This window comes from Felis catus, chromosome B3 (assembly GCF_018350175.1).
Source record: "Felis catus isolate Fca126 chromosome B3, F.catus_Fca126_mat1.0, whole genome shotgun sequence".
In the NCBI taxonomy this organism is placed as follows: domain Eukaryota; kingdom Metazoa; phylum Chordata; class Mammalia; order Carnivora; family Felidae; genus Felis; species Felis catus.
In genome coordinates, this window is record NC_058373.1 from 146,352,721 (window position 1) to 146,366,138 (window position 13,418).

Below are 13,418 nucleotides of genomic sequence, written 5' to 3' on the forward strand. Positions count from 1 at the left end.
CGCGGGGCGGCGGCGGCGGCTCCGGCTCGCAGGCAGCGGTTCTCCAGCCCGGCTCCCTTCCTCGCGGCGGCGGCGGCGGCGGCGGCGGCGGCGGCGGCAGCGGCGGCGGCGGCGGCGGCGGCGGCGGCGGCGGCGGGTCCCGGCCTCGGCTCTGCGCGCCCGCGCTCCCGGCGCCCGCAGCCAACAAGTTCGGGACGAGACTGACAGCTCGCTCGCCCATTCGTCACCCGCGTACCTGCATATGCATGAGGGGGCGGGGCCGCGCCGCGGGGTGGGGCTGGGGGGGGGGGGCGGCCGGGGGCGCCCGCTTTAAAGGCAGCGGAGGGCGCTCCTGCCCGCGCCCAGACTCGGCGCGCGCTTCTCCAGGCCCCCGGGCGTCGGGGGTTCCGTCGCGCCTCCAATGAACCCGGCGTGCGGGGGCAGGCGCCGCCAAGCGGCCTCCCCTCGCCCGAGCCCCGCCGGGTGTCAGGAGCCGGGGGTGGGGCGCCCCTGAGGTCACCGCCGAGGTCCCCTCCCATCAGTGCGCCACCGCCGCGCTCCTCGCCGTCCCGGGGGAGAAGCCGCCCGCTGCACAAATCAGGGCTCTGCCCCCACGCGGGGCGGGCGCGGCCTGGGACCCTTCCTTGGGGGACGTCCCCCCTCCGCGCAGCCCCTACCGCCTCCACGCCGGCCGCAGGGGGCGCTGCTCCTCTCCGACGCCCCTGCCCTCTCGCCGCACGGCTCGCGGGTCGGGCAGCCAGGCAACAGATGCTCCGCGGCGTAGGCTGGGTGCCCGGGTCCGCGCTGGCGCAGGGGTCGCCAGGCCGCACCCTTGCCGAACGCCTAGGCCGGACCCTGGGCTGGGGCGGGGACACAGGGGGATGACCAAGGAATAAAAGACGGTAAAAGACGGTGGTGGACGCTCAAAGGGACCAGGGGAGAGCTGCCCCAAGAGGCTCTTCCTGCTGTCCTGGTCACCAGGTCCCCACGTCCCGCTTCTCCGTCATCACCGTGCTGCCCTCTGCCGGGGTAACCTCGCGTCGCCCCCCCCCCCCCCACCCATCCGGGGTCAATACCAAGGGCTCCTTGTCTGCAAACATCAGCCCCCCTCCAGCAAGCAGGGTCCCTTCCAGGGCTGGTGGTCGTCTTGGCGGTTAGGGACCCGAAGTCCACAGGGGTCTTCTGACCCCACCCCCACAAAAACTGGGCTATCTTCTCAACTCTGGCTCCTGGAGCGAATCTGTTGCGGGCCCATGGGCTGGAAGTACAGCCCCTGCCTGGAGCTTGTAATTGCTATGGGGTGGGGGGAGGCACAGAAGGCTTCCTGGGAGAAGAGGCTTTCAAGGGGGCCAGACTGATGCCGCTCAGCAGCCCCTCTAGCATGCAGGCCACAGGAGCAGCTGGAAGCCCCTGAAGGGATGGGCCTGGCACCCATCCCTGCCGACCTGAGCCCTGGCTGCTGGGATGGGGGGGGGGGGGGGCAGGACGCATACCAAATAAGGGAATGCAAACTGGGTTGGAGCCTTCCAGTTACTGCCTGAAGGGGAGGGGTCACGGGGAGGGGGGCACAGGGTGGGGGGCTCCTTCTCTTTGGCTCAGAAGCAGGCACCCACATACTCCTGGCCCCTAGACAAGTGAGGAGACCCAAACACAGCTCCAGGGGCCCAGGGCTCCATCCCTGCCCATCCTAGTCTGTGCCCTCTGCCCCCACTATCCAGGAAAGTTCAGGCACCTTTACCCAGCATTCAGCCAAGTGGTGAACCCTTGGGGGGGCCGGGCCCAGGCACAAACAGAGCTAGATTGACAAACTTAAAGGGTGAGGCGGGCAGGGCAAACTGGGCAGGGGGTCTACTAAGACCCCAAGGCAGATGAGTCAGCCAGGTGAGGAGCTGGGGAAAGCACGTGCAAAGGCCCTGGGGTGAGGGAGCCTGACCCAGGTGAAAGCCTGTGAGAAAGACACAACGGCAGAGGCACAGGGGGTGAGGGGCATAGGTGAGGCTGCTGGTGCTAGTGACTGCCGGCCGTGCTGGGCCTCTGCACTAGTCTTCTGCTGAGACCAAGGGGAAGTCACAGAGAGGGGGGAGCTGAGCTGGGTCGGGCTGCACTGTAGAGACTTCCATTTTCACAGAGATCCCTGGCTGCGGGGAGAGGGGCAGCAGGGGTAAAGCCAGGGCAGGGAGGCCCAGGACTGCCAGACCGGGGCCTGGCAGCAGAGGGACTGGGGTGGGGGGCGGGGTGCAGAATCCCCAGACAAGTGGTGGGTGGAATCCAGAGAACAATCCCCCCGCACGCCCCTCCCTCATCCACCTCTGAAGCTTCCTGCCCACAGCCAGCTGCAGGAGGGAAGGACGACCCGGAGACTCGCTGAGCCGCCAGTTCCAGAAGCTGCTGAGTTCCGGCAGGGGTTCTTTCCGTGCTCGGAGCGGTCTCAGCTGGGAGGTACCAGGGAGGGATGCTCACTGCATCTCAAGATTCAAGCTCAGCCTGTCGAGGGGGGTGGCCTCCCCGGGGCCCCTCCGGCTGGCCAGCCCTGCCTCGCGGGCAGAGAGAGCCCCCACCTGCCTTGCAAAGCTAGGGAGACAATGGCCTGGTGCCACCTGCCTCCCTCGGGGCCTTTCGGGAGCAGGGCAGCTGGGTGACCATCAGGGCGGTACCAGGGGTTCGGCAGACCCAGGGTTCCTGTCGGGGGCCAGCTCCTCGCCTCCCTGCCCAGCGTGCCCCACCCTGCAGGGCACAGAAGACTCCTGCCTCTCACTGCCCCCATTCTCCTTCTGCTTCCCAGGAGCCTCAGCCCAGACTTAATTCCCAGGAGAGGTTCGAGTCACGAAGGCGGCCACTTCAGGCAAGGGGTGGGCCTTGGAGGCTGCCGGGAGAGGGAGAAGTCCTCCCCTCAGGGTGCTCCCCATAGGGGTTTCTGCAGCCTTGGGCCGGAGGGCTGGGGATCCTATGGGGCCCAGGGCGCCTGTATCACCCATGCTGGGCCGGGCTGCCCCGCCTCTTCCAGAGAGACCCCATCCCTGTTCTGGGGCCCACTGGGCCGCGACACCCACCTCTAGCCTGGGGGCTCCCTCTCCGAGCTCCCCAGTACCAGGGGCTCTCGGGCATGCTCTGAGGTGGGCGCTTGACAAGGTGTGGGAGGGGCGGGGGCCCCCGACCTGGCAGGGGATCTTCAGGGCCAGGCCAGGGTGCAGGCTGCCCGGAGTCTGGATGGAGCCGGCTTGGCTCAGGAGCGAGCAGCGCTTCCGCCCGTGTTCTGTGGTGCTAAATATAGCGGCCAGGGAGGGGAGTTTCCGGTTACAGCCCCCCCCCACCCCCCAGTGCCGGGAAATCGATGCCAGCTCCATCAGGCCCAGCGGCACTGCCTGCTGACCTGCCCCATCAGGCTGCAGAGCAGAATGAGGGGGCTGAACCGCACCCAAGTCCGGGGGCTCTGCCCCTCGCCCCCCGCCTGCCGCTCCCCAGCCCCCAGCTGCTCCCCGGCACCAGCCTGCCAGGGCCCCTCTGAGGCAGCGGGCAGCACCTGCAGGTCAGCGAGGAGGGACAGTGGGGCCCTAGAGGGGGGCACCAGGCAGGCAAGAGGGAGGGAGGTGGGGTGGTTCTAGGCTGGGCAGGGTTCCCGCCCTGCGAGCCGTTCTCCGGATGCACCGAGGCCCAGCGCGGCCCGCTCCTCTAGACCCTGACGCAGCCGAGCCCTGCCAGCCCCCTTGGTCGCACAGCACACACCTGAGGGCCACTCCCAGCAGTGTGCCACTCAACTGGCTGGGCTCCCTGGAGGCCCCACCTGGGTCGCAGCCAGCATTTGCATACAGGTGGTGCCGCTCGGGTGGGCCCCTTGGGCACAGCCTCCTCAGGACGGCCTCGAATGCCAGGCCCGGGGGCTGTCTGCGCTGTCGCCCCCGCCCCCTTCCCCGGCTGAAGGGAGGGGCCTTCCACGTGTGCTGCCTGTGTGGGGTCAGCCTGGGGCAGGGCAGGGGGATTACCGGAGGGCAGGGTGACCTCAGCCAGAGAGAGTGGCCCCCACCTGGCAGTGGGGTCTCAGCGGGAGCCAAAGGCAGGCCCTTCCTCAGCACCCGCCCCATTCCAGCCTGAGGTCCGGTCCGCGGGGACGCTGAAGTCAGGTTCGGAGCAGAGCTCCCGACCATGCCAGCTCCTACTGCCTGTGACAGCAACAGCCCGTGGGCTCCTGGCCCTCCCCCAGCTGCCCACAACCCATCATCCGTGGCGCCGCCCTCGGTGGACCAGAGGACTTGGAGGGCTCTGGGGGAGGGCCAGGACAGGTCACCAGCTGCAAAGGGGCCCAGGCTGGCCCTCATTCCAGGAGCGTCCCCAGTGCTCAGGCTGGGCCCCCGTCCCCGACCGACCGACTGCCCAACCTGGACTGTGGTGACTGGCACACCCTCGCCACTTAGGACCCCCATCCACCCGCTACGTATGGAGCATTTACTGGGAGCGTAGCTGAGCAGTCACCCAGCTCTCCTGTGAGCCCAAGTGTTTTAAGGGTCACAAAGGCAGCTCATGCAGCCCCTGACCCTTAAGACAGGCCAGTGTGCAGGGCAGGGGTCCTCCCAGCTTTGTAGGCCACGCCACACACAGGCCAGCGGGCAGAGGGAGTTCTTACCACCGACTCCAACTGCCCAGAGCACTGCCCGGGGCGTCGGGGGGGGGGGGGCGGTGCTAGACCCAGAGCGGCCCTGGCTTCGGACTCCAGGAGAGGGTAGGGTGCTGGGAGCACGCGGCCTCGAGAATGAACAGCCTGCGGCTCTGTCCCCACCTCCTCCCCAGGGCTGGCTCTGCCACCGCTCCACGGCCACCCCATGGCCCACCACTCTGTCCTCCCTGAGCGCCTGGCCTGGCCGAGCCCCCACCTAAGGCCTGACCTTAGCCGTCTGCCGGCCACCAGCTGCCCTCAGCGGTCCCTGCCCTGCCTGCTGCCAGAGGCCTCTTGGTGGAAAGCCCACCCTCCCCCAGGGCCCGTCGGGGAAAGACCCGCGGTCCCTCCACCTGCCCCGGCCCACCTGGGGCCACCGCTCGGAGCCAGAGGACACAGGCTGGAGTTGTACAAGCCTTTATTTGATCCGCAGGAGGTGACCGTGGCCGACCTTGGTCCCGACCCCCCGGAGTCTCACCGGGGACCCAGCCCAGGGGCCACACAGCTGAGGAACCACGAGATGCCAAAGAGGACACCAAGGGTCTTGGGGACATCCGGGTCATCCGCGAAGGCCTGGGCCCCATCCAGCGGCAGATGCACCACTTGGATGAGCTCGCCCTCCTCTGCCAGGCCCCCGCCCGGGCCGCTCCGCTGGGAATCGGTCACCTCTGCGTAGAACATGGTCTGGCTGGAGCCGGTCAGTCCCACGCCAGACCTGCGGGTTGAAACAGCACCTACTGAACCGCCCACACGGGCCTCAAGGACACACCTGTCCTGCTCCCTCCAGCCCTCCTTCTAGCCCCCCCCCCCCAGGGCCAGGCAGGCCAGTCTGGTAGGCAGGACTCCGGGGTGCACCCCCCTGGACCCCCCACCCCCAGATTCCTGCGACCTTCGGGTGTAGCAGAAACCTGGCAGTATGCTGGGTGTGGCTTCTGTGATTCTTATGTCACGTGGCAGAGATGGAAGGATTCTGCAGGTGTAACTAAGGGCCTTAATCAGATGACTTTGACTCGTCCACAGAGATCACGTTGGTGGGCCTAACCAAACTAGGTGAGCTCTTCAGTGCAGGTTCGGAGAGGGGAGACGGAGGAAGTCAGAGAGACAAGCCCGTCCCGCAGGCCTTGCGGACAAAGCAAGCTGCCCTGTGAGGGGGCCACGTGGTCAAGGCCCGTAGGTGGCCTTAAGTTGCTGACTGTGGTCCCTGGCCACCAGCCAGCCAGGAAACGGGGCCCTCGGTCACACAGCCACAGGGAGCTGAATTCTGCCACGACCGTGTGCGCTGGGAAGGGGGTCCCGAGCCCCAGACGAGCCCAGCCGACCCTGACTGCAGGACAGCCAAACGCTGAGCGCTGGGCCCCGTTCCCAAGACGCAGACGGCTGACCCACAGCGACTTCGAGGTCCTAACTGTGGGCTGACGGAAGCCGCGAGGTCTCTGCCACATTCGGCAGTGCAGACGCCAGGCAGGCCGCTGCCCTCTGCTCACGCGAGCCCCTCAGCCAGGGCCTCCCTTCCCATCCGAGGCTCCAGGCGGGCTGGAAGCAAGGGCCCTCCTGGCGACCCGTGTGACCTGCCCTGTGAGAGCCCCCAACCCCAGCATCTGCAGGACACCAGTTCCAGGCTGGGGACAGCCATGCTGAGGCAGCTGGGGCGTGGAGGGGTGTGGACAGGTGGCCAGAGCGGGCCGCTGGCCGCCAGGAGGGGGGCAGACACCCAGGGGAAGTGCGGTGGCCCAGACTGGCGAGAACGGGCAGCCACGGGAACTGCCGTCTGTGAGGGCAGGGCCACGGCGGGGCCCGCCCGCGTCCCAGAACCGCAGGGGAAGGTCCCGCGTGAGTGTGCGGGGGGGGGGTGGGGGGACACCCGCAGGGCGGAGGCCGCTCTTGCAGACCTGCCCGGGCGCGGAGGGCAGAGATGGCTGACAGAGCTTCTGTGCCCCACCCCCCAGGAGGGCCAACCCCATCCCGACTGGCCTCACCTAGCTGCTTCCCCCGCCCCAGACTCTTATCTGCCACAGTCCTCTCCCGATGGCCTGTTTACAACGGTGGCCACAGGCCGCGCCTTTGATGGAAGCGCCAGCGTGTGGGGTTTCCGGTCCCACGTTCCGCCAGCTTGTGAAGGAGACAGGCACAGCCTTTGACCCAGAGCAAGAGGAATGTGCCTTCGGGCCTTGTCACCTGTGCCTGGCAGGTGAGTGGCCTGGTTCACCTCCACACGAAGAAAAGGCACGAGATCTCTCTGCTGTCTGTCCAGCCCCCGGGTCCACAGGGACAGCTGCCCTGACCTCTCCTCCAGCCCCTCAGTCCTGCCCCCCTGCCACAGCCACCCCTTGCCTCCAAAATGCAAGTGTTTACCATGCTGCTTGCTGTCTAGAGCCCTCCTGGGCTCCCCAGCACCCTCACACGATCAAGCCATAGCCCTGCTTGTGGAAACGTTGCAGCCTGGGCCGCGCTTGGGCCGGCCTCTCTGCCACGACTCCGCCCAGGCTCACCTCATCTGGGGTCCCCCACCTTCCAGAGTGCCTCCTCCCGGCTCAACGCCAGCTCCAGATCAGGCCCCTCAGATCCTCTGGGACCCCAGCGCCGAGGAGGACGCCTGCAGGTCACCGAGGCCTGCCCCTCAGACCAAGACACTCAGCCGCTTGGCATCTTATGTTCGACGCAGGGGCTCCCTCGTGTGCCGGAGGTCAGCTCCAGCCCCCAGCCCCTAGGCCAGGGAGACACCGCGACAAAGCCCTGGGCTGCTGAGGCAGAGGGGCCTGGGCCCCACACCGAGTGGTTCCTGCACTGGGCTGAGGAGCAGAGCTCCCCACTCTGAGGACGGCTGCCAGTGGCCAGTGCTCAGCGCTGGGGACGGGGTGTCACTGCCAGGACCGTCCTCCTGCTCCCAGACTTCACCAGGGTCAGGGACCCTGACAGCATTCCTGGGGCAGGGGCGGGATGGGCCTCACCCCAACATCCCATACTGGGAGGACAGCCCCAGCTGCGGGCCTCGTGGGGAACATGGTGGGGACACCCGGGCTCCGGGCCACACGGCTTCCGCTCCCCAGCGAGGCTGGACCCCTGCCCCCCCCCCCACCCCAGCCTCATTCCTGAGGCGCCGTCTGCCAGCAGATCTGTGACTCACCCCCACCCCCAGCACCCGGTGCTTAATCCCACAGGAAGTAGAGGTATCTGTCGGCAGCAGCTGCTAGGGCCGCAGGGTGGGGGCGCCGCGTGCTCCAGAACTGCCCCCCAGAGCCCCGGGTTCCGGCCTGGATCGCGATCTGAGGTGCGTGCTGCCCCACCTGCCCCCAACTCCATGTTGGAAAACAAAGAGGAGCCGCACACCCGTGAGGACGGGGCGCTCGCTGCCCCCCCAGCGTGTCGCACCCCCCGGGGGCGGTGCTGACCACAAGATGCCCCCCCCCCCCACCCCGGCCTGGCAGGCCCACGGGCCCAACCCCACTCACTTGTAGGTGGCGACCCGGCGCAGGTCAGAGGGAGCCAGCCGGTAGCCGCACTCCTCCCAAGCCTCCGCACAGGCCACGTCCTCCAGCGAGAGCCCGGGCTGGTCCACGAGGCCAGCGCACAGCTCGTAGGTCACCCCCGCCGAGCCAGGCAGCTCCACCTGCAGCGCCCGGGGTCCGTCCTGGGCCACGGCCGCCAGGGACCCGGGGAAGAGGCGCTCCACCTCGCCCACATACACAGCTGGGGGCCGGGGGGGCGTTGACCACGGTCGCAGCCGTGCCGTCGAGGCCTCCACGCGCCCCGCTCCAGGTCAGACCCCCTCACGGGGCGTCAGTTCCCCCTGGAGGCCCCCCCCCCGCCCCATGTCTGTGTTCGGACCCGATGGCCCCCAGGGGCCTGAACGTGCCCCCTGCAGCCCTCCCCTCCCCCCGCGGCCCGCTCTGGCCGGCCTCACCTGGCCGGAACTGCTTCACCAACACCAGGCTCTGCTGGGAAGAGTTGAACATGAGAATGGCCACACTGCGGGGGGTGGACAGAGCTCAGCGTGGAAGCAACCCCTTCACCTCGTCTCCCTGGGGCCCCTGGCCCCCATGCCCCGTTCCCAGCATGCCGGGCCCACCTCCTCTCCCCAGCAGCCTGGGAAAACTGGTCCCTTACCGGGATGGGGAGACTGAGGCCCAGGCAGGGCCAGGGCTGGCCAGGCCCACTGCGTTCCAACTGGCCGAATGGGGGCGAGAGGGTGGGGTTAGGGTTAGCTAGGGGTGGCAGCAGCTGAGGCCGGGTGACTGACGGGACACGTGGCCCCCGCTGGCCAGCCGCCCACCAGCCACGCTCCTCGAGCCACACTGCCATCCAGCCCACACCCCTGATGCCCGGGGCGGGCGAGGGCACCCAGATGGCCTCTTCCAGGTCCACCGGGGCCTGAGCCGGGAGCCAGAGGCAGGGGTGGGGCTCCAGGCCCCCAGGGGCCCGGCGCCCCAGCGGACAGCAGTCGGGGGCTTCCCAGGCAACCAGGCCAGGCTGGGCTCTCACCTGTCACGTGTCTTCGTGAAGTCCCACGACTTCTGAGTGCCATTCTGGAAGAAATGGCACAGGGGTGAGGGTGGCCGCGGGGCTGCCAGCGGGGCTCCAAGCGCTCAGGGCGGCTGAGAAGGCCAGACGACCCGCGCACCAGCCCCCGCCCAGAGACCCACTCGAGGCCCACCGAGGGAGCCTCAGCAGGTGGCGGAGGAGCAGGAGCGGGCCGGCCGGGGAGGTCAGCGACAGTCTGGTGCTCCGGTGGGGGGGTGGGGCGAGGCAGAAAGCCAGAGCAAATGGTGGAAAGGCACAGGCTGACCTCAAGTCGCTGCAAAGAGACGTATCCTGTCAGCAAGTGGAGGGTGGACTGTGGGGGCTGTGGGGGAGAGACAGGCAAAGGTGTCCTTACAGTCAGGACAGGGAGGGTCCCCAGGGCACAGAGATCAGGTGTTCACTGCTGAAGCTCCCTCGGGCCAGGGGACAGGGTGACAGGAAGGCAGGAGGGGCTGGCCGGCCTCCTGAAAGGGCATCGGCACCACCCGAGGCAGGGGGGAGGCGGCCCTGCAGGATGGAGTGATGTAATGACAACGACGGTGACCGGCCGGGTGATAGCCCCTCCCCCAGCCCGGTGCCTGTCTCAGGCCGTCTCTCGCACATCCTGTGGTCCTGCTGTTTTGTCACTGGCCTCCACCGTCCTGCCCCCCGGGCCTGGGCAGCACACCCCCAAAGGGCTCCCGGGGCTCCAGGCAGCCATCAGTGAACGAAGGAGGTGGTGCAGGGCCTGCTGGGGGACGGTCAGGGGGTGCGAGGGGCCCAGACTCCTGCCAGGGGGACACCGCTAGACAAGGTGGGCTCCCATCCCAGGGGCCAGAGCCAACAACAGCATTCCACTTGGCCCTGCCTGCTCCCCAAGGGGCCTCTGCCAACGGGGCTGGCCCTAGGGCCCTGGGGCCCCGCCCCGAAACGGCCTGTCACCAGCGGGCTTAGCCTAGCCACCCTCGGTCACTGGGCCGGCCCTAAGGCCCTGGAGAGCTGCAGGCCCCACTTTTGGGGCTCTATCCAGGCCCTGAAGACACGAAAGACACAGAATGTGCCGCTGGGGCTACAGGAGAGGGAGGACTTCCTGGAAGAGGTGACAGTGCACCAGGCCCCACTGAAGCGAGCGAAGGGTGTTCCAGGCAGAGGCCCCCACGCTGGTGCAAGAGGAGCGGGGAAAATTGCTTTCAGCTCGGCTGGAGGCAGAGGAGTCCCAGAGGAGTGGTGGGGCCTTTGTTTCCAAGGCGGCGGGAGGGTGGACACCCTGTGGTGCACAGGTCGGGCTGCCTGGGAGGCCGTTGAGAGGCACCACCCCCAGGAGGCAAGCCTGGGCCTGCCTGCCATCTGGCCACCCTGGGGCCAGCCACCCACCCAGGACGGGCTCCAGAGGAGGCCTGCTGTGCCTCCGGCCTCCCTCGGGATACGGGCCATCTCGTGCGAGTCTTGGGCACTCTCTCAGCTCAAGATCAAACTGTCTGTCAGACCCTCAGGTCCAGCCAAGGCAGGGTGCCAGGGGCAGTCCAGGAGAGCCGGTGAGGCCCAGCCAGCCCCTCCACAGGACCCCCGGACCAGCCGGTTGGGTCCTAGGCCTGGTTAATCTTCCAGGGGCCCTGGGAGGGAGAGACAGGACTTCAGAGCCACAGACATGACCTGCCTCTGGCCTGTCTGGCCAGCACGTCTCCCCTGACCAGGGGTAGCTAATGACAGAGGGCTGCAGATGTCCCTCAGTGGCACACACAGCCCAGCCCGATGTCCCCTGGAGGCGTGCTGCGTTGGTTCCCAGGCCTGTGCCCATCACGGCCTCCTCTGCTCTGGTCACCAGCACCCATTAGTGGGAACACACGGACAGGCTACCACACTTCACAGGCACTGGGAGAGGGGCGCCTGGCTGGTTCAGTCTGCAGAGTGTGCAACCCTTGATCTTGGGGTTGTGAGTTTGAGCCCCATGCTGGGTGTAGAGATTACTTAAGAATAAAATCTTAAAAGAGTTCCTGGGTAGCTCAGTCGGTTAAGCGTCTGACTCTTGACCTCAGCTCAGGTCAGGATCTCAGGGGTGTGGGTTCCAGCCCCACGTTGGGCTCTGCCCTTAAAACAAAAACAAAAACAAAACTGGGAGAGAACTGCAGCCATAGGCCCTAGAGCAGTTATGCACCTGGCCCACCCTGCGCCTACCCACTGCCTCCCGGAGCCTCAGTCCCTGGGGGGCTGCGCAGCCACAGTCAGGCATCCCCAGCCAAAGTCAGTGCCAGGGAGAAGGGCAGTCACCTCCAGGCCCCTGTCTGTCACCTGACCCCCTGCGTCTGTCCCAGGCCAGCACTGCCAACTTGGGCCCATCCCAAGGACGGAGCCAAAGGACTACATGGGCAGGGCAAGCGAGGGCCGCGGGGGCCTCCCTCAGGCTGGAGGCTGCTGAGCGAAGGGCCGCGGAGAGGACAGGTAGCCGCAAGCCCAGAGGCAGCCGGGGAGAGGAGCACGGAACACCCGGCCCAGCTGTCCTGACTGGGAGGCGGGCGGGCGCCGGTGGACCCGAACCACAGAGCTGGTTCTCATTCGCCCCACAAATACTTCTCCCGAACCTGCTATGTGCGTGGCGCCCAGGAAGTCGGCTGGTCCTGCTCTTCCTGTGACAGGTGGGAGGGCGGGGTGGGGGAAGGATGCCCGAAGGGCAGCCCGCCTGCCGGCTGAGCAGGTGGGGACTCTGAGGTGCCCTCGGAAGCAAGCCCACGTGCAGAGCGCTGGGGCCCTGCCAAGCCTCCTTGGAGGGATGAGTGGTCCCCCAGCGGCGTCCGACCCGGGCGCTCACCCCGGCTGGGAACCCGGCTCGAACCGGAGCCGCACGCAGAGCCGGGGAGCTCGGCCAGGCGCGAGGGGCGGGGCGCCGGGGGCGGGGCTCCGGCGGGGGCGGGACCTATGGTGGGGGCGGGACCCGGCGGGGGCGGGGCTCCGGCAGGGCCGGGGTTGGGGGGGGGGGGTTGCCCACGGTGAGCGGGGCCGCGGAAGGCGCACGCGCGGGCGGGCTCACCTGGCGGTAGTGCAGCGTGAGAGGCCGCAGGTAGGGCGAGGTTGCGCAGCGGCCCACGGCCGCGCCCTCGATGCGCTCCATGGCAGCGCGCCGGGCAGCCGGGTCCGGGCGGCCACGGGCAGAGAGCGCACGGGCCTCGGGCGCGCGGCGCGTGACCCGGCTTTGAGCATGCCCAGTGCGCGCGGGGCGGGGCGGACGGGCGCCGAGCGGGGGCGGGACGGGGCGGACCGCGGGCGGCACCTGCCAGGGGGTCTGGGGCCGCGCAGGTGAGGCGCTCCCACTTCCGCGCGCTGCGGGAGCCGAGCGGGGAGGGCCAGCCCGGTGGACCCCGGCTGCGGCGCAGGGCTGGCGGGCGGGGCTGGAGGGGACCCGCCGGACCCGGGACTTCTCGGTCCAGCTGCGGCGGGATGAGCCGAGCGGCTGTCCCAGCCCACATGGGTTGACCAAGGCCCGGAGATTTAGGTGGGGGTCAGGCCCCAGCCGGGGAGAGGCTGGGCCCTGAAGAGAACGGTCAGGAGTCGGGGCTGCCTGGTGGCGCCTGCGAGAGGAGGAAGGAAGGGGTCGGTCGGCGGCTGCGCGCGGGGTCACTGCGCGGGCGACGGTGGGGGACAGTGTAGTCACCTCCAGGGTGCCTGTTGGCCGGGAAGACAGAAGCTCTGGAAGGAGGGCGAGGCAAAAGAGCCCGGGAAGGGGGCGGGACCAGGGCCGTCGCAGAGCCGAGCCCTCCCCTGGGGGGGCAGGGGGCTGGCCTGGGAGGCACTGCCCACCTGCCGGACTTGGGAGGAGCTGACACTCCCTGTCTCTGGAGCTGTCCGGCCTCACCTCTGGAGCCTGCTGCTACCCACACCTTCCTGGGAAGTCCCACCGTGCTGACACCCCTCTAGCTGTGGAAAGGCCCCAACAGCTGGACTCCTGCCTTGGGCGTGGATCTGCGGACCCCTTCCAAATTCACCCACTGCCTCCCCGGGACCATTAAGGTCCGTGGGGTAGGGGCGCTGAGTCCTGCTCTCTGAACTACGGCCCCAGGGCTAATAGCCCAGACAGGTCTGGCCATGTGGCCCCGAAGCTGACTCCCATGTCTCTTTATCCATTGCTGCGTAAGTGCAACAAGGCACCCCAGCATTTCGTGGCTCAAAGCAAGCACCCATTTGTTGCTAGCTCAGTCCATGGATGGCCCCCGCCCAGATGGGCAGCTCTCCCCTCGGGTTTGTCTGCGGTTGTGGTCAGGAGCAGCAGGGCTCCGTGGGCTTACGTGACCCGGATGGCCTC

At 68.4% G+C, this 13,418-nt stretch overlaps 1 protein-coding gene across 3 annotated transcripts; it reads right to left on the reverse strand.

Annotated features, from left to right (window-relative positions):
* Positions 1 to 5,028: 5,028 nt before the first annotated feature.
* Positions 5,029 to 12,315, reverse strand: NUDT14 (nudix hydrolase 14). Of its 3 annotated transcripts, none has more exons than XM_023256136.2 (6): positions 12,150 to 12,315; positions 9,411 to 9,419; positions 9,107 to 9,150; positions 8,529 to 8,593; positions 8,077 to 8,314; positions 5,029 to 5,342 (listed from the first exon to the last, which is right to left on the reverse strand). In XM_023256136.2, exons 1-6 carry the CDS (start codon positions 12,228 to 12,230, stop codon positions 5,102 to 5,104), a joined length of 678 nt encoding a protein of 225 aa, XP_023111904.2. In that variant the 5' UTR covers positions 12,231 to 12,315; the 3' UTR covers positions 5,029 to 5,101. The 3 variants fall into 3 exon arrangements, with proteins under 3 accessions (XP_023111904.2, XP_023111903.2, XP_023111905.2); XM_023256135.2 differs by having other exon boundaries at positions 9,411 to 9,467; XM_023256137.2 differs by lacking the exon at positions 9,411 to 9,419 and having other exon boundaries at positions 12,150 to 12,313.
* Positions 12,316 to 13,418: the final 1,103 nt, after the last annotated feature.